Consider the following 21,339-nt stretch of genomic DNA (forward strand, 5'->3'; position numbering starts at 1 on the left):
TGCATCAAATCCGTCACAAATATGCATTCATTTCCATGTAACATTCAATATTCACTACATAATTTTCCCCTGAAGAGATGCTTACTTGATCAAAATAAAACTCATGAAAATTGCACATCAAAATAAATTCACTAGTCATTCAATCATATGCCATTAGCAAAACACAATATGCTTTTTTTTTTTTATGTTTATTAGCAAAACACAGTATGTGCGTGTGTCTATATAATGCGCAAAACATCATGACCATGAGCTTCTAATTCATTTATGAGAAAGCAGGCTCTGCAAGTATCTCTCCACATTGTCAAGCCCACATAGCTCCTTAACAACAGGCATGGTTGCAGGGACTTCCAACTGAAAGGCTGAATAAGATTCATCTGAGCTGCACCATTTAAGAAGCTCCTTCCTGGCTTCTCCAATGGCTGCTCTTGTTGCACAGTGAACAGATACTGCTAAAAGTAATGGTGGCTCCCCGGAAGCTGCACAAGAGTCAAATAACCATTGGTTATTATCAGTCATGTTGCTTAACCTGATAAAATATGTAATTGTGCATATTCCACTAGGATTTTTTTTTATTTATTTTTGATGAAATAACTATTACTGTATCCTAAGAAAACCAATACTCCCAGTTTACCAAGTTCATAGAACCCTTAGCCATGATGCAGGGTATCCAACCCATTTGCATGATCCAATTGGCCCAATTAAAGGTTGGGCAGTATGAATGGTTGCAATGGGCATTCAATTAGCAAGATAGTGGACATACCCAGTCAAATTTTGTAGGGGCTAGGCCCAAAGCTTCAAACCTGGTCCATGGACTGAAGGCCCGTTTAAGAATCAGGTTCAAGTTTGGACCCAGTTAGTGGGTAGCAGTTAAAAATATGAGCATATGAATCTTTAAATTTATAAGAGAGGATAATGCATATCAACATGCTTTCGCTACTGCAAGAATGCAAGAAAGATTAGATTTGTGTATTTTTTTATGAGATACCATCAACTTCTAGATACCCAATCAAATGCTAATTATTTGCAGGACAGCTCTATAACCACCTGTTTCATACACAGACCAAGACCATAAAAGACATACTTAGGATGGATTTATTAGGGTCCTGGTGTGGGTCTACCTGGACCTTGCCCATACCACTGTATCCAGTGGTCTCTTTGCTGTTATTTTTTTTTTTATTCTTTTTGATAAAGGACATAATTATATTAATAGAAGAAGAGTATAACCAAACTGTTCAAACAAGACAGTAAGGAGATCAGAACAACAGCTAAGAAATGATCACGCATATACTAATACAAGAGGCAGATTACAAATGGAACCACCCTAGCCCAGGCATTCCTCAAATACACCCTTGACAATTGACACCAGCACTGGCTAGATTATCAGCAAGGGAATTAGCCAATCTGAGGACCCATATAAATGAGCTGTTCAGGTTTCTTCCCAAATTTTTTGCTTCACTGACCAAGGCCCTGAAATTCCATGATGGTTCTTCCTTGGAATTGAGCCATGAGATAACCACTTTGCAACCACCTTCAACAATCATCCCTATCCATTCTGTAGTGACAGAAGTTTGAGTCATTATATCACCGCCGACAATTTGGCCCTTAATGAATTGCCAACATCAATTGCTCCACAGAAACTTAATTTGATAACACCATCTTCATCCTTACAACTCAACCTAGCCCCGATTCTCCTGTATTGCCAAGATAGCAGCCACTGAAGTTGAACTTGAGACTGCTATCTTTGGTGGGTGCCATTCAACCACTTTCTGTGGTCTTCCTATTTCACAATCAACCAGAGTTTTCCACCCTCTCAAGAGATCATTCATGTTAATACCTTTAAATTCTTCACAAATTAATACCCCAATAAACCACTCTTACCTTGATTAATTCAATCAAAGCTTCATCTCTACCTTCTTATTATCAAATACTTTGCATTTCTTTCCCCCCAAATGCTCAATAATATTGCAGCCCTTATATGATGCCATGGTAACTTCTTTCTCTTAGTGTTGCACCCTACAAGTCTTGTGAGAACAGCTACATTACATTTTGAGGGGCAATCCAAGATTTCCCAAATAATGAAAAGTAGTTCCAAACCTGGCAAGTATAATGACTATTGATATGTTGGGCTGGCCACTAGTTCTTAGTTTTCTTGCTGCAACCCTATTAAGTGCATTCATGTAATTTTATCATTCATTGTAATTAGAGTTAATAAAATATGATTTGGGGGCTGGGAGACAGCCCTTATGTAATTTTATCATTCTTGGAGGGAAGGCAACAGTTGATGATTGGCTATCCAAAAAGAGCATTCTACTTAAAAAAATTGAGGGTGATCTTTCACTTAGATGAAAGTAGGGGAAGGGCTACTCCCTGGCTTTACTCTTTTTTTCCCACATTTTGTACCAAAAGGTTGGGGGGGGGGGGGAGACTTAAATATTTTTTTTTTGGTCAGTGGGAGACTTAAATATTTTATTTCTAAAAGTTTCATATAGGATAGTTTTCCAAAAGAATTATGTTCTTTTCTATAATTGAAATGATGGTAAATTGAATTGCCCATCAAAAACAAAATAATGGTAGCTTGAAGGTATTTTAAGTACTTAAATAGCTGGTTAAGGAAGTCTTTCTATAATTGCTCTGTAAATCAGAATTTACCTTTGGAGGAGAGAACACGTTTTTGGTGATGTCCACTGTTCAGGATCTCAACATTAAACTGCTTTGGTATTGTGTCAATGGTTGGGATCTTGTAAGTGAATGTACCCTCTGATATAACCAACCCATCTGAGTTGCTGAGGTACTCTTCCAGCATGAAGAAACCAATTCCTTGTACAAAAGCACCTTCAATCTGTGCAAAGAAATTTTCAAATGTGAGGCCCACTTACATAGTTCTGTGGTAGCCCAGACAACCCATTCAAATCTTCCACCTGACAGTCCTAGAACAAAAGGACCTGACTGAATATCATAATCATTCTACAGATTTTTCACATTTACCAATTGTTCTGGCTAATAACAGGATGAGATATGATACAGAATGGTTAGAATCATCCAGCCAGATCAATTTCACATAGAAAGATTCCTGGTGGTATCAATATGATAACAATGATTAGCTGTCAGTGGCAGCCCCTATGCGTTTTAGCTACAGAAGTGTGATTGTCAAATTGTTACTAACATGCATGTTATGGACCAAATGAATGAGAAAAACAAAATAAACTTCCAAGTATTGAGAATGTGAGTAACAGAAGGATAGGAACTTAAGAATGGGGTACAACTTCAAATAGCATTGCAGTTGAACAAACCTGTCCCAAATCAACAGCAGGGTTCAAGCTCTGTCCGCAGTCATAAATAATATCCGTTTGCAAAATTGAAGTTGCTCCAGTGAGAAGATCTATCTCCACCTGTGATTCAAACAGCTTCATTTGTTGGCTGTTTATTGAAATTTAAGAAGAGTAGTAGACAAGTGTTTTTTATGGTACCTAGCAAATCTACTACATGACCTTTCAGTACAGAAATTAGGTTAAATTGTATACATATTGTCATTATATATCAGAATTAACTATGGAGTATTAGGCTCAGTCCCATAATCCATAAAAAAGAAGTTCTAATGATTGGGAAGTGGACCTATGATACCTAGATACCTATACATGATTTGCATACCAATGCTGAACATCATACTTATTAGATATGGCACTGGATATTGCACACTTATAGATGTGTTTTACAGAGTTAACACTCGTAAAATATGTCAAATGGCATGTTTCAACAAATTATATTATAAACAAATCTGTACATAATAAGAAATTTAATTAAATTTTGAAAGACATTAGTCGTGAGAAATTACATTTTGCTTTTAAAACTAGATAAATAAGCATGATATACATGGGACACCCATATGCATATCCATTTCAAGGATTTAAGTAAATGGAGAGTTGTACCTTTATGTCCATGTTCGTGTCCATATCTGTGCATCATGTAAGTAAGCTCAATTGGAAGGTGTCGAGCTTATGGGCTGTTTGTAGAGCTGATAGGTCTAATGAACCCAATGGGCCTTTAGTTCTTAGGTTTTAATTACTTGTTATTTATTTGTACTGTTTGTTATTGGGCCTAAGTTATTAGCATAGTTTTATTTAAGTTGTTGGGACCACACTTAAGTTAGGTTGGCAGGGGTTTGTTGTCAATTGATTGTATTCGCAAACAAGTATAAAATGAAGAGGTATGGGCAGCAGAATGGTTGTTTTGGCCTCCCTTTCATTTTCTCTCTTCTTTCTACAGGCTTTTCTGCTTGGTTTTGTTGCTGTTTTCTGTTTCTTATCAAGTTATACTTTGACTACTTGGTATAAGAACTGCTTTAAACTCTTTTGAGAGAGTTCTCATGCAGCCCTAGGATCAGAGGCTGCATGAGAGTATAGTAGGGATGATCGACTACAACTTCTTGGCCTGATTCTTGGAGTTCTTTGGGGTTTCCTATTACCCACAATGAGATAGTGAAGATCTACCTAGAGAACAGGAAGAATCATGAGGAAAAAGGGCTTGACCTTCTTTCTTCAACCTGGGAAGATTTATTTAAGGCTTTATTGGAGATCGATTTTTGTAGAAAGGGATACTGGACTATTCTGGACAGTTGGGCAGCTATGGTTGGTCCTTATGTGGTCTTCCGATTGATTGTCTTGCTTCAGGAAGTGTTCCAGGGCTTCTTCTTGGGGTTGTTTTCTCTTGTATTTCTGAAATGCCTGTCTTCTATGTACTCATTATTGTACTATATCTATTTGTTTTGATTATAACGATATTGGCAATATTATATTGAAGGGATACTTATATTACTTTCCAATTCCTACTTGTATAGAGTGGCTAGTCCAATTAATTAAAAATTCGTTTGGGGGGTGGGGGTGGGGGTAGACAATTTTGTTAGTTGATGAGGGTACAGGTGTATATATGCATGCAAGGTAGAGAAATAAAGACTTAGACTTGCCTCAGCTTTTGTTTCATAAAGGAAGGTTATGAGAGTGAGGAGTGGTTAGGGAGGTGTTCATTCACTTCTCCTCCAAACAATAGGTTGCATGAGAGATTTCACACAAGGGGGTGAGTGATAGGGAGTAGTGGGGCTGTTTTAATGCATGACTAGAGTTTTGAAGCATGTTTAATGCAGGTATGAAGGGCCTTCATGAATCTTCTGCTCATTGACGGTGAGAGCAGCACCTATGTTTGTTTGGAATAGGGATCTAAGTTTCAAGGTTAAAGCATATGAGTCAGACTTGGTCTCTTTTCCCAAAAATTTCAAAAATACACTAATGTTGTTTTATACAAATAAAAAATGTAAAACAAATATATTGATGTACTCACCTCACTAACAGCAGCACCATAATTTAGATACCGCATAGGTGTAAATTCAGGAACATAGTAAGCACTTGCAGATAAGTTAACTGCTTGTAGATTTGCCTGCAAGGTGCAAACCAGATGTATTGAGACAGAGAATGCTTTTCCTGCCAAATGCAGTTTCTACAAAATTTCCAAAGACAAGTGAAATTCTTATCACTTCTGTGATAAAATTGTAATAATTAGCAAATCCAGCATCATAATATTAATGCATCCTTTTGGAATTACTTGACAATGTTCAAGTATTAGAGGAACCATTGGATTAACGAACACTTTTAGCCATCAAGACAGTTCAACCAGGTGCCTTCTTGGGTATTCAGAATATACATAGATTTTCACCATCAATGTTGAAAAATCTCCTTATTACAGTTAATATTCCAAGTAAAAAAAATTTTGGCTGTATCCAATGGCTATGTTTGGTTTGATAAAAAATAAGAGAGAAACAGAAAGTAAGAGAGAAACAGAAAGTTGAAGGAAACTTAATAACTGTCCTTTAAAAACACAGCCTCTTTAGTTTACCGAGGAAAAACCGAAAAAAAACGGTCTAACAGTCTATTATTTTGATGTCTGGACAACAATATAGCCTCAGCATCCATAACAGAACTAATTCTTTGTTTAAGAGAATTTCTAATAATCTACAGAATTCTTGCTTTGAATAATGCAGCTTTATGGCCATGGGCAATCTAGGTTGTCCCGAACATATAGACTGATAAGCTCTCAATGGTTCATTCTTGCCTTCATGCATTCGTAAATGGCCAGCTAACAACTATATAGCAAATGGCCAGCTAACAACTATATAGCAAATGGCCAGCTAACAACTATAGCTGATTCTGACATATCTCAGTGCATGATCACTGTTCTTAGTACATGGTTACTTTTCAAAACGTGGACGTCGGTTGTATACAAGTGTGATGGGTGGTGTCACTCACGTGATCCTTGGGTTGTTCTGGACTGGCACATGGGCCTGATGGGCCTGACCTGCACCACTTGGATCTTCTCCTCCGCTGGGCCTAACATTCCCGTCTCCTTCAAGAATGACCTTGTCTTCAAGGTCGAGGGAAGGGAACTGCTTCTGTAGTTGGTCATAGTCTTCCCACGTGGCATCCTCCCGAGGTAAGCCACGCCATATGACTAGGGCCTGTTTAAAGACCTTACTGCCCCAGCGAACCCAACATAGATCTCTGATCAGTAGTAGCTCAAACATCACTTTCCCTTCCTCTGTGAATTGTGGAAGGGTGGGGCTGATAACATCAGTGGAAGCCAGGCATGGCTTCAGAAGGCTGACATGGAAGACGGGGTGCAACTGGCACCCGGCAGGCAAGTGGAGACGGTAGGCCACAAGCCCAATTCGCTCTGCCACCTGAAATGGGCCGAAGTACCTAGGAGATAGCTTCTGGGATGCCCTCCTCACCAAGGAGGTCTGTCTATATGGTTGGAGCCGTAGATAAACCAATCCCCTACTGAGAACTCTAATTCTCGATGCTTCTTATCATAGGTTAACTTCATTCGTTGCTGGGCCTGTTGCAAGTGGAATTTGAGGAGTTTGATAGTACTGCCCCTTGCTTGTAACTGTCTCTACCTTGGCAACCGACGAAGTACCCCGGCTCATACGGCAGAATGGAAGGAGGTTCATAACCGTATTACACTTTAAAGGGTGTCGTTCCAGCTGAAACCTGGAACGTGGTATTATACCAATATTCAGCCCAAGGCAGCCACTGGGCCCATTGTCTGGGCCTATCACCCACAAAACACCTCAGGTATGTCTCCAAGCAACAGTTGACGACTTCGGATTGTCCATCTGTCTGCAGATGGTAGCTGGTAGAATGCAACATCTGAACTCCTTGAGTTGTGCAATATGCCTTCCTAAAGGCACTCATGAAGAGGGGGTCCCGATCTGTTAATATGGACTGTGGTGTCCCGTGCAGTTTGGCTACCTCCCGGATGTAGGCTTGGGCCACTGTAGTTGCTGAATATGGTTGGGAAAGACTGATGAAGTGAGCATATTTACTTAGTCGGTCCACCACCACCAACACCACTGATTTTCCATGGGACATGGGCAGCCGAGTTATAAAGTCCATAGTAACTTCTTCCCATACCCCATCGGAATGGGTAGAGGTTGCAACAACCCTGCCAGTGCTGGCATATAGTGCATCGGGCCACAAATTCTTGCACCATCCTTTTCACACCTGATGAATCAATTTTTGGGTGATGGCCAATTTTTGTGCTAAGTATCTCGTCATTGTGGCTGATGACTCAGGCCGAAGTGGAGAACTTTGGTTGCCGAGTTGGGTCAAGCTAGGCAGGTTAAGTGGCGAGCTGACTATAGTGCCGAGCTGTCTGTGAGGTGTCGGGCTGACCAGGTGCCGAACTGCCTGTGAGGTGCCAGGCTGACCAGGTGCCGAGCTGCCTGTGAGGTGTCGAGCTACTTGTGAGGTGTTGGGCTGACCAAGTGCCGAGCTGCCTATGAGGTGCCGGCTGACTAGGTGCCGAGCTACCTGTGAGGTGCCGAGCTGACCAGGTGTCGAGTTGCCTGTGAGGTGCCGGGCTAACCAGGTGCCAAGCTGCCTAGCAGCAAGCTGGATTGATGAGCTTTGTTGCTCTTTAGAGACCTGCAAGGAACCAAATGTTAGAGGACCCGGGGTGGCTAACTTGGCGAGGTCGCTCCGATGCTTAAGTCAGTACTCTCATAGTAGACTGCGAGCTAAAAATCATAAAGTATGAGAGCTAGAACTTTCTTACTTGCTTACTTGCTTACTTGCCCCCTTTATGCCATTGGGGTTGGTGCCTTTATATAGGCATTGTTTGGCGTGGGCTTCACGCACCATATCGGAGATTTTCGCGAGGTCGTCTAAGTGGTCCGAGATTCCTAGAGGTAATTGCCATGCACGTTGACCACCCTCCGGATCGTTCGGCACGTGGCCCAACTTCCAAGGATCGTGGGAGTGTTAGGATATGCATGCCGAATTCGTCGGTGAGTACGTCTCGCAGGCCTCCAGGTCGACGCCTGTGCCATGCTGCCGGGTCGCGCCTGGGCCAAGCTGCCAGGTCGGCACCTGTGCTAGGCAGCCAAGTCACATCAGGGCCAGACCACCAAGGCGCGCTAGACCGCCAGGTCGCGTCAGGGCCAAGTCGCGCTTGTGCCAGGCCGCCAGGGCACGTCTGTGTCAGCCGCCAAGTCGCGCCTGGGCCGGGCCGCCAAGTCGGACACCATCAACTTGGCTAAGGCAAGTTGTTGCCTAAGTGATTCCGGGTGTTCCGAGGTCTCATGTGTTACAATGAGAGCCAAATCCGCCCTCATCAGTATTCAACTCTATGCGAATGTCTTCTCTCAAGCCCCCTATAAAGCATCCTACCAGGGCAGCCTCCGGCCAACCATGAACCCCTATTGCCAACCGTTCGAATTCATTCTGATATTCCCTCACTGCCCGTCTATCTCACCCGAGAGAGAGACTCATTGAAATTTTCATACCAGAGGGACCAAATCTCACACGTAAGGCTTCAGTAAGGTCCAACCAGGTGGTCTGAGGGTGGGTCTTACGGTACCACTGGTACCACATGATATCTTAACCATCCATACGTATGGCGGCAATGGAGACCCTCTGATCTGCCGGAGTCTTATGGAATTCAAAGTAGCGTTCTGCCCTGTAAATCCAAGGAATAGGATCATCACCTGAATACAGAGGGAAGTCGATCTTGGCAGCCTTGACTGGAAACACTCCTCCTCGCCTAACGCCACTACTGCTGGACCCTTCAACCTCCGTGGATCTGGGAGCTGATGACATACGTTCGAACTGGCCTACCAGTGCTGAGAGGGTTTCTTTGATTTCTCTCAGTTCATTGGTAGTCTGTTGAACTTCTCCTTCTACTCGGTTAATCCGCTCTTCGGCAGACGAAGCCCTGGTGGTTGGCATCGTGGCAAGGCTCTGATACCAATTGATAAGCCCTGCTACTGTGTAATCACTGGTGAGCTGGTTCGAGGGAGCTCGCCCTCCTGAAATGGACGAGAGGTAGAAGACGAGAGAGAGAGAGAGAGAGGGAAAATCTCAATGATTCATTCTTGCCTTCATGCATTCGTAAATGGGCCTATATAGCAAATGGCCAAGTATAACCGATTCTGACATTTCTCAGTGCATGATCACGCTCAGTACATGGTTACTTTTCAAAACGTGGACGTCGGTTGTATACGAGTGTGATGGGTGGTGTCACTCGCGTGATCCTTGGGTTGTACTGGACTAGCGCATGGGCCCGATGGGCCTGACCTGCACCGCTTGGATCTTCTCCTCCGCTGGGCCTAACATAGACAATATGGCTAGCACCACAGGTAGAACATATAGTAACTTAAACATGCGTAGGCTGTGAAACTGTATTTCAGGCTTAGCTTACAACTAAACCTGTATTTGAGGATCATACCTCTTCTCATATTCAATTAGAAAGATAGTTCTCTCTCAGAAAATTAGAATAACAACTGCTTGAGACAAAATAGAAGCAAAACAATGAAATCCAATCACCCCTGTACATTTGGAGGGTACCAGGGCAGCTGGGCTTGTTGGTAGGTTGTCTCTGTTGAAAAGAAATTCTCTTCCTCCCTTCACAGGGATTGTTGGTAGGCCCCACCAGTTACTTCTTGGTAAGAATGTAATCATATAAACTTGAACATCAAATTTATAGTAAAGATGGTTAAGATCATCTGATGTCCAAGTTGAGAAGAATGTCTTCTCCCTCTCCATCATGACTTGAGAAAATCCAGAACGTAAATAATTTAAATTTAAATAATCACCTGGAGAATCAACATATTCCATGAGATTGGACCCATCTTCTCCTGCAGCCTTTCCTTGAGAGGGGTTAGTCTTTCAACTAACTCATTGCAGCAGATTCGAACTACTTCACAGCTTGCCTCTGATGTGGTGCTCCCAGCAGTCGCCCCCCCTTGTACTAAGCTCAATGTGTCTGCCTGAATGACCCGTACACGCTCCAAGAGGTCTCCACTTGCATCACATTTTACTGGACTAAGAGCAAATGCAGTCATCTGCTTCACCTTTGTCCAGAGCCCCTGGCCCAGCTCAATCCCTCCAACTTCAACCACTATAGACCCATCATTGAGAATGCTTACCTTCCCAGGAGTAGGCCTTAATGACACTTCATACAGAATGGGCACCATTGAGATTCCCCTTTTCCTCCATTTACTGCAACTATTGTACTGTCTTATTTCTGCATCCTTTTGGTGGAACTTTGAAGATGCACACAACTTATCCAAAATTGAAGGCAAAGTATACACAAGGGCTTCCCCAGCACTACTGTCATAGAAAAGCTTGAGACTCTCAAATGTGTGGAGATTCTTGCTCCTGACAGTATTGACTTCCATAGATAGAGTTGATGCTACACGCTCAATGATAGCTTCAGCAATAAATGATCCTTGCACGTCTCCTGGAGCCCGCATTGCCGTCTTACTTGAATGGTTTGTTTTGCAGATCTTTATATCAAAAGACAAAGATCCCCAGTTGTACTTCTTCAAGGCTCCCAATATATTCAGTGGTAGGACAGGACTGATATCTGCAGATATGCCAGCATTAATTAATATATCAAGGTGTAGAGCTGTGATCTTCCCACTGGATTTGAAGCCAACGCTATAGTTTATTTTCATAGGATGCCGTCCTCCTGCCATTATCATATCTGTCTTGCGATTGAGGTAAATCCTGACTGGACGCTGTAACTTGTGTGCTGCAAGAGCACATGCGGTAGCAACCTAGAAACATCACATAGTAACTTGTAATTCCTACATATGTAGTGTGGAGCAAAAGAATATGCAGAAAGTAGGCATATAAACACTACGAAGTCATAGAAAACTGCAAGGATCAAAGGTATTAAAATCATGCAATATTTCAGAGGGAATCAAGATATGTGGGCTATTCCATTTATGTTTTTATATTCCAATGTTGGCATGAGATAGGGAAACCAGAAGGGCAGTGGGGTAGCAGAATTCCAATAAATGGAGTGTAAATGCCGATGTGCTGTGGTAGTCCCAATTTCTGATCCACATTTCTGATAGACACCTATTCTTCAGACCTTTTGGTCATCTACAGATTTTTCCTGGATATGCAGAAGTGATAAGATAGGGAACAATTCTTATAGTTATTGCCAAAAGGACCTCTTAACATTTCCATTATCAATGTAACAATTCAGAATTTTTTCAAATATTAATATTTTGGTCTGTCAAGAAAGATTACTGAAAAAGAATCTATGTGAGTTGGATGCAGACACAGTTGTCTGTCTCAAGTGTTTTAACTTTATAAAACCAGAGCAATTGCAAATTCCATATGGAATATGATTTGGAACATTTTCTTTTATCGGTAACTACTAAAATTTTATTGAGGATAAGAGAAAAATGAATATGAACAGAGAACTTCAGGACATAGACTAGCATTTGCTACTTATCTCATTTCTCTTTATGGATTAAACTGATCCAAATTACAAGTAACCCCAAAACATTTGAGCCCTACCTACCCCTACTCTGGCCATTTTATGAGCCACTGGATTTTCTGACTTTTTTTAAAGATAAATAACAAATCCATTAATAATAGAAGGATTACAATTAGATGAGGCAATGGGAGATAACCAACCCATAAAAGAAGAAAATTACAAAAATAAACAAAATATACCTCAACTCCATCCTCTCAAATCCATAGAACAACAACCAACCCCATAAGACTCTTTTGACACCCCTACAAACTATAGGTAGAATTGAAAAAAAAACCATGTGTAGGTAAATAGGTAATTACCAACTCCCATTCCAGTTGCCTTACAGGTTTACGCTAAAAGTTGATATGTCCAGCAGATATAAGGGACCCGCATGTAGGAAAAAAGGACAATGAATAACGATAATCTCCTAACACAGTACAGCAAAGAGGCAAATGTATCTGACCTAGATATCCAACATGGTTTTTTTTTTTTTTTTTTTCTTATAGATCACATTGTGACACAGGTTTCTTCCCTTGCAGGATTAAACAAGGAAATATTTTCTTATTTGCTTTTATATATGACAAGAATTTCATTAATATATAGAAAGAAAAAATATCTAAGTGGAAATCTGAGAGGTCCTCAAACATACAGGCCTGGAAAAACAGAAGCATCAAATGCAAAACATGTAAAAAACTCTATTATTCTATCATTCTGAAGCTAGGTGCTTGGATTAATTCCAAAGTAACATTTCAGTATCTTCGCTCATTGATATGGGTGGGTCATTTCATGGAAATCATATATTCATCCTCATATATGATAACAGTTTTACTTTCATGTTTTCTTTTATTTCCTTTTTGAAGCTTCATTTTAGCTCTGAAATTAATAACTGGGTAAACTCTCAAGAAGGGAGAAGTATTCATTGAGAAAAGTCAAACAGATAACTTACAGGAATAGCCTTCATGGCCTTTCCACCAAACCCTCCTCCAACCCTTCTTGTAATCACACGGACATTATGACAGGGAACTCCAAGACATCTTGCAATTACAATCTGTGTGTTCTCAGGGCACTGAGTCGAGCTGTAGACAACCATGCAATTGCCTTCTTCTGGTACAGCAAGCGCAGTTTGTGTCTCCATATAAAAATGGTATTGTGACCCAAGTTTTATCTACCAAAACAAGAAATTCAGTGATACTAATAGTTGCAATATAAACAACCAAATAATTTGCAGACAGCTTTGATGGGCAGTTATGGATATAGGGAATAGGGATATAACTCTCACTTGTCGAGTGTTACTAGCAAAGAACAATGTTTCAAAGTCAATAAAACAAGAAAAAAACAGAGTTAGAAGAGAAGATAGTGTAGAAGAGAAAAGAAGAATGGGATGTAAGCAAAAGAATATGCTGCTACCCCCTGTTCACCTATTTATATAAAATTAATGATGCTATACAAAGATCATTCTACCCTGTCACCAATATGAAACACATAAAACAAAAAGTAAAGACAGAAGCTACATAGCAGGTATAAGTCATTAATACAACAAACAAAAGCAACATAAAATAGCAACCAATAATAGGAAATAATATTTCATCACCCCCTCAAGTGGGAAATAGATGCTACTTCTTCCCAACTTGTGTCAGTCTCCATCTTAGAAGTTAGAATTGATGATGCCCTTAGTGAAGATATCACCTACTGCATATCATAATCAATGTATGGCAAGCAAACTTCATCAGATACAATCCTTTCTCCGAGAAAATGCATGTCAACCTCAATATACCAGTAACATCTTTCTATATTGGGTTTTGCGCTATATTGATAGAAACTTGATTATCACAATATAGCCTTGAAGGCTTCTCATAACTAACAACTAGCTCAACAAGACGAGATCTCAACCAAAACACCTGAGTGTTGGACAGTGTATTATGACCTTCAGAACCAATATGACATGTACACTGCTTTCATCATGAATAATGGAATAGTTTCTTATACAATCACATGTCATTCGGTGTATGCTTTTGTGATGGTCCTTGATCCAAAATATAGGATTGTGATAATCATAAATAAAAATAAAATGATTAAGACCATCATGATTGGTATGTGGAATAAATTGTTATCAACCTATGGCTAAGCTTGGGCAGTTCAAGCCTGACAAGGTTGGCAATGTAAGTGCTAGCTTATGAGAAGGTGCAATTAGTGGAAACACTTGAACTGGAACCATGTTCAAATAGCCCTTAAACATTATGATTGGTGGAGGATTTGAATTGTTGCACTTGATCCTTAGACTTGATAATGATACTATGCTGGGTTTCAGATTTGTCTACTTTTGATATGCCAACTAATGAAACCCTTTTGGGGTTAACACCTGGGTATGTTGGAGTAGATAAGAATGGGATCTACAAAAATGATCATAGGGAGATCTTCCACTCTACCAAACAAAGTGAATGCCTTGGTAATGTCTTTTCTAAAGGATCTAAATCTACTAGTAAATGATTTTAAAGTTGGTTTTGAAAAATTAATATTATATTAAAAAATAGTTTGTTCTCAGAAATGTGTTTGCAATATTTGTTTCTGAGGATTCCATCATGGCAGAAGACATATTACTAGATTTGTTAGTGAGGGGAATAAGTCCTCCAATTCCTAGTATTGTGTATTAAGGGTAGAGGAATCTTCATTACTAGGGGGCTAGGGGCTTGACCCCTTGGTGGGTTCAAGTCAAGTTCCCAGATTCTAGTCCTTTATCAAAAATGGAAACAAGACAAGCAAGTAGATAAATAGATGGTTAATTAAATCAGATAAACCTCAGCAGAAAGAATCTTATGATCAGCTTCTGCCATTCCTTCTGAGAAATTGCCAATCTGTTTCGGCCTAAGATAAGGAGGGACTTCATAAAAGCTAGATCTCTTGACTGCCTCTTCTACTGATAAAATAGGTGTCCCTAGATCTTCTGTGTCATAATCAACCACTGCAGAATTGGCTGCCATGTCAGCATGTTTCTGTGTATCAGCAACCTACAGAAGCCATTTCAATGAATTCAACGTACAGAAGACAACTCCATGAAGGAAAGGCCCAATTTTGGTCAACCCTTCATGAAAAATAGAAAAATGCACCAGAATAGAAATCCACATGTATTACCACAAAAGCTAATGGTTCTCCTGCATACTGAGTAAGATCATCAGCGAAAAGGTGTTCAGTACCAAACATGGTCTGAGATCCTAAGTTCTCCCCTCCTTCTGGGATATCATCAATGGAAATAACTCTAACAACTCCATACAATTCGGGTGGAGATTTGAATTGAATATCCTTTATTTGTGCCAAAGGCCTGTTACTGTATATGAATGCTCCATGAAGGCAGTCCTTTGGAGAAGGAATATCATCCACATATATGGCCTCACCTAAAGGTGTGACATTAATAATCAACAAAAAGGGCACCTTCAGCCTCCATTAAATAAAAAACATTTCATTTTTAGTGGAGGGCACAATGAATAAGGGGAATGAGGCCTATGGCTTTAAAAGTAATTAAAATTGTGAGAAAGACAATTAAATTCAGTTCTAATCAATATTAATTACCTTGAAATTTAATCTAATAAGTAAAACAACTACACTAAATCCTAAAACTAAGAAAGAGAAAAAAAATCATGATTCAGGTAGTTGCATTGTTATCAATAATAAAATCTCCAAAAATTAGCAAGCAGTATACATAGGAAGAACACCAACATAAATCTATTGGAATGTTGTGAAAGAAGAATCTGAACTTAGGGTACAAACTGTTTAATATTTTAGTACTTACAGAGTCTTTTTCAGGGGATTATTTAGCTGTTATCAACTAAAATTGCATGTAGCTCAACTCGACTGAACTCAGCCTTATTCCAAGCTATTTGGTGTTGGATATACATCCTAACCTCACTATTGTGCTCCATGATTTTTCTGTTAAATTGTGAAATGGTATAATTTCTTACCACTTCAGCACATTTTTTTGGGAGTTTTCTATTTCAGCAGATCTCTCCTTTTGACTAGTGTAGACAATGTTGAATATGCACATGATCAAACCATCTTAGTTGACTTTCCCCCTCATTTTGTTATCTATTGGGACTACTCTTAATTCCTCCCCAAATGCAGTAATTTCTATTTCCATGCTTTCTAGTTTTGCCTTCTGTCCACCTCAACATCCTCATTTCAGCTATACTCAATTTTGGGATATGTTATTTCTTGATTTTCCTACACTCTGTTACATATAATATTACTGGTCTTATAGCATCTTTTTTAATTTCTAGTTTTGCCGTCTGTTACACATGTTATTTCTAGTTTTGCCATCTATTGCATATGTTATTTCTAGTTTTGCCATCTGTCCACCTCAGCATCTTTTCTAATTTCTGCGCATGATCCTTTTCCAGTTTTCTCATGCTGGATGATTCTTCTAAGGTAACAGAATGGACGTAATCAGTTTGAGGTATCTCCTGATTATTAATTCACCACCATTTTTATTATTGTTTCTACTAAAATTGCAATATCATCTTAAAACCTGTTGCATTCATGTGTTGAATTGCAGTCACAACCTGCTTTCAAGTACCCACTCCGCATAATGTTGAGAAAAAACCAAAGGGAAAATTTCATGGTGGTCTGTGGGGGAAGTGGAGGGCTTAGCCCGTAGCCCACCACTGAGGGCTCAAGGTTAGAGCCCCCACGGTGCAGACCTGTGTCAATATTGGACCCAACCCATTTATGGACCTTGTTAGGGTTTGGTTCTCTTGTATATCTCATTATATCCTGGATAGAAAACTGTCTTGTGTCGTGTATCTTGAAAAGAAAGAGAAGAGAGCTTGAGAAAGTGTGAGACACATTGAGTGTGTAAAAAGGTGTTTCAGTTGTATTGGGAGCTAGGGTTTATGAGAGGCTGTGTAAACTGCAAATGTAATCTCTGGTATTGTTTTATAGTGGATTTCTTCTCCTTTGATGCATGTGAATGAAAGCTATAAACCAAACCACATAAATCTCTGTGTGCTTGAGTGCTCTGTTTTTTCTTTCTCGTTTTCTTCATGTTTTCTCTACATTCTAATCATATTTTTCGATTCTTGGATTTGTCATTCTGCATAAAACCTGTCAATTCTAATTTCTAAAGCATCTCTAAATCATTCTAGTTTTGCATTTAACACATCTGTACTGTTACTGGGGATGCCTGCCCTGGGGGCTGACCCCGAACTCAAATACCCTGCCCCCTACCCCAACTGGTCTAGAAATCCCATCCTCATCCCTGGGGAATGGGGACCCCTGAATTTGCCACCGCCCTGCCCCCATCATTCCTACAAATCTATTATTTCATTTTTGAAACCTACCTAGAATTATAAAGACACACACTTTTTAGTCAGGACACCATCCCTGCCCCGTACCCGATCACCAAGGCTTCGGGCTTCCCTGAAAACCGCCCCAAACCCGATCAGTGGTTAGAAAACCCACCCCAACTGGGGTGGGGCAGATTGGAGCCCATCGGTGGGGATGGGTCAGTTTTAGTAGCAAACAACTTAAACTACAAGACCTCCTGTAAGTTCATTTATAATAATGACTGTGTTGGTTAAGAAAATAATGATATAATTATAAAAATATAAAGATGGAACCAGTCAGGTGATACTACCAAAAGGAAAAGAAAGAAGTAATAGAGTTATGGATGAAATAAATGGAGCCACAACATAAAAGAAAATAATTATTTGAGTGCAACAGACCGGAAGCTTGGATCTCAGCTCCAGATTTCTGAGTCGGTTCCCCTACTGGACTATATTCCCTATTAAACTCCAGAAGCTGATTTCCAGAGCAGGCGTTTGAACATGGTCATTATTACTTTCATGTTTAGAAACCTTGGTTGGCAAAGCATTCATATATCCATTCAAGCCACCACGTAGAATTGTGGAACCAGCTTCAAGCATAGGATAAAGAAAATCAAAAAGGAAGCCAACAGCCAGACTTGTTCTATAGGCAGGATATGAAGTCCCCTCTTCAGGCACCACAGTTGCTTTCAGTAATTTAATAGCCTCAAATAGAAGATTCAAACTAAGTGACTGTCCAACTAAAAGTTTCTCAACTTTCCTTGCCCTTATTGCATATTTATTCCCATAGGCACCAAAAGCCAACCGAATGCTTTCTACAACAACAGAAGTTTTGGAGGAAGAAACCTCTGCTAAGAAAGCAGCATTGAGGTATGGCAATGCAAATCCAAGTGGTCGTGGTGCAGCTCGATAGCTTTCAAAGTGCAACTTAGTTTTGGTTTCAGATGAAAATCTTCTTACTGATTCCCAACTTGGGATTCTAACACTTGTAATTATAGTTTTAAAATCACATGGTGGCCTTTCCAAGAATTCTTCTAGTGTAAGTTCTGTTCTTTCTGGGCCTGTCTGTATAATTATTGATGAACCGACAGCAAGAAGTACAGTGGCAATATCAGAGGGAAAATGGTTCCTTTGTGTCATGATCAAATTACCACCTAAACTTGCTGTATTCCTCAGGGGCTTTGATGCAACCTTCTCCATATGATCAGCAATCTTTTTTATCATTTCTCCATTTGGGTGAAACCCACCTTCACTTTCTTCCTTCAAGGCTTGGATGGCTTTAGAGATTGTTACAGCTGCACCAATTTCAATCCCCGTTCTGTCCCTTCTTATTAAAGAGAGCTCAGGGATATGTCTTAGATCAATGTACCTTTTGTACTGCTCTTGTTCCTTGTAGTAGCCTACCCCTGTGTTCCCAACAACTAGTTTTACCCGGTTTCCATCTTCTTCAGTTTCCAATAGGCTCTGAAGTTCCTCAATACTGGCAGGACTGTACCAATAATAGCCATTGAAATCAGAAAGTGATTTGGACTTGATTTCCCTTTTCAAAAACTCAGGAAAGGTACAAATTTCATTACTATGGCTGTAGAAGGGTAATCTACTCAAGATCTTCTCTTTATTCTCACCCTTTCTCCAAAAATTATTGAGGCCCAGGTCCTCCAAATCAACATCAGCTGCAAAGCTTTTGCAAACATCAGCAATGGGCCGATAACCAGTGCAGCGGCAGAGGTTTCCTACAATTGACTTTTCAGCTTCTGATACTGTAAGCTTGGAGAAACCAGGAGGTGGGTCTGGCCCTGGGGTCTTCTCAGAATTTACTAGAGCTGAGAAGAGAGACATGCACATGCCTGGAGTACAAAAGCCACACTGAGAAGCATGGAAACCAGCAAACCTTTGGTGGATTGGGTGGAATCCATCTTTGCTGTTTCCAAGACCTTCTGTTGTTGTAATAGAACATCCTTGTAAACTGCAAAGAAGTGTCAGACATGAGTTCACTGTGAAGTCCTCAACTTTTTCAAGCAGAGGATCATACTTTGACAGAAGAACCACGCAAGCACCACAACCTCCTGCAACGAAAAATCCAAACTGAATATTAGATGCAAGTTTTATTCTCCAATCAGTCTAAGAAGACCTATATGATGGAAGATTCTCTTATCTTCCAAACAACTGAAAAAAAGGATGTTGTCAAATCATAATCTCCAAAAATAAAACAGAGTAGTAGTAATGAATTCAGTAAGAATCCAAACCTTAAACAAGAAATTCAACACCAAATACCACAGACCACAGACACAGTCCAACAGTATGAAGAGAAGCAACAATAAAATTATGTATCCAATGTTAAAGAGCATCCGATTTCAAGCAGATGCCACAGAAGCCAAAACTAACTACTACATTAAAAACAAATAAATAAATAGACAAACTCATTTTCCAAAGCAGGAAAAACAATCAAAATCCATAAACCCATTTCCACAAAACGAAAAGAAGCTCAAAATGCACAGGACCCACTATCAAGAACCTTCTCAATATGCTAAAGAAGCCAGGTAAACAAAGCCTACTTCTACAACACCTAATCAAACAGTTATATCCATTCTGTCAAAGAAAAAAAAGAAACCACATAGAAGCCCAAAATTCCGTATTAATGAAACCTTCAGAAACCAACCCGAAGCATCAAATAACAAGAAACAATAAAACTTTGGGGAGAAACCAAGGAAGAAATTCGGCAAACCAACTTACCTTCTCCACAACCAAGTTTAGCACCTCTATAACGTGTATGACAACGTAAGAACTCAAGCAACGTAGTTGAAGGATCAACTCTAGAGAGCTCGAATCTCTCTCCATTAACAGCAAATATCAGCTTTTCCTCTGCTCTATCCATTTCTGGGTAGGAGTGTAGTCGAGGATAGAGCTTCGTCCTCGACTTGAAATTGAACTCGTTCGTCCAGGAAAAACCAACCAAACGACAAAATAACTTTTAAGAAATAATAGACGACCAAACTACCAAACTACCAAGTTAAGCTGGCCAGGACTTTTTCAATGAAGCCAGATTAACACGTTGAGAGAGATAGAGAGACAAAAAACGATATGTGGACGTCAAGTCAGCAGATACGTCACTGTGATAAATCACAAAGGGATTCTATCACTTTTTGCTTTGCACGTGTTAATTATAAATGATGATAATGATAATTATAGTAATAATATAGGTTCAAGAATCTCTTGTCAATGAAGAACCACCAATTTGCAGGGTGGTGTCTCAAGGTAGAAACAATCCTGTTTCACGTTATAAAGAAGGGCAAGGATTTCTTTTTGTTGAAACTGTCAAAAAGTAGGGTGAGAAGGTATATTTAACTATTTAAGTCTAATTGAATATACAAGAGAAAAAAGTAGGGCAAGGATTTCTTCTCGTTAGAGGTAGGTATAGTCAATTATCAGGACCAAGCAGCTGAGTATTACTCATAAGAGAAAATCTTTTTTCTCTTGTAGTTGACTACTAGGTGAAGCTCAATCTCAGCTGTTACCTTTCTCGTTCCAGTATTACTCAAAAAGGATATCAACGTCGATGGATTTTCTTTCTGGTTCCAGTTGAAGAGTTATATTGGCCTAATCTTCGAGTTAAAGGAGGGGCATAATGAGTCATTTTAAAAATATATAAGGTTATTTTGAACTTTCAGCCTGGTTTGAAACACGTCTGATCGCATTTAGTGCCTAGCCCACGTCTTACCGATTCAGATCTGAAAATTCATTTCGGATCATCTATTCAAATCATCTAGTTGTAACAGTCGGGCCGGGTATCACACTGGCATCACTTAGTAGTCAACTATATTCAGAAGGCAATTGTCAACCAAGGTGGCGTTTCATAAATCTGAAAAGTTAAAAAAATATTAAGGAGTGTCTGAAATCTGAAAAGAGGCATAGATGCTTTTCTACTTTTTAGATGATCTGAATCCATAAGTTTGTTTGTGTTGGATCAACCCTTTACCATCTAAAATTTACTGATTTTACTATTTTACCCCTAAAACATATTATTTGGAAATGTTGAGTTCAATTTGCATTCTCATAAAAAAATAATTTTCAACCTCAAAATAATATTGAAACAATACAAATCAAAAATAAAAAATTAATAATTAATAATTAATAAATGAAACAATTAAAACTAAAAAATTAATGACTATAAAAAAATTAAAATAATTAATAATTTACACAAATAAAA

General features: G+C 39.6%; 1 protein-coding gene across 1 annotated transcript; it reads right to left on the reverse strand.

Annotated features, from left to right (window-relative positions):
• Positions 1-11: 11 nt before the first annotated feature.
• LOC104604189 (indole-3-acetaldehyde oxidase) lies at positions 12-20,102 on the reverse strand. The gene is given in 11 exon segments (XM_010268456.3): positions 12-476; positions 2,650-2,839; positions 3,291-3,389; positions 5,332-5,427; positions 10,142-11,107; positions 12,767-12,985; positions 14,616-14,825; positions 14,950-15,209; positions 17,532-17,613; positions 17,616-19,198; positions 19,866-20,102. Coding segments are annotated over 11 exon segments (4,065 nt in total). The 5' UTR covers positions 20,008-20,102; the 3' UTR covers positions 12-258.
• Between the last annotated feature and the right edge of the window lie 1,237 nt (positions 20,103-21,339).

The sequence above is a fragment of the Nelumbo nucifera genome, chromosome 2 (assembly GCF_055504915.1).
Source record: "Nelumbo nucifera cultivar China Antique chromosome 2, China Antique-T2T, whole genome shotgun sequence".
Classification (NCBI taxonomy): domain Eukaryota; kingdom Viridiplantae; phylum Streptophyta; class Magnoliopsida; order Proteales; family Nelumbonaceae; genus Nelumbo; species Nelumbo nucifera.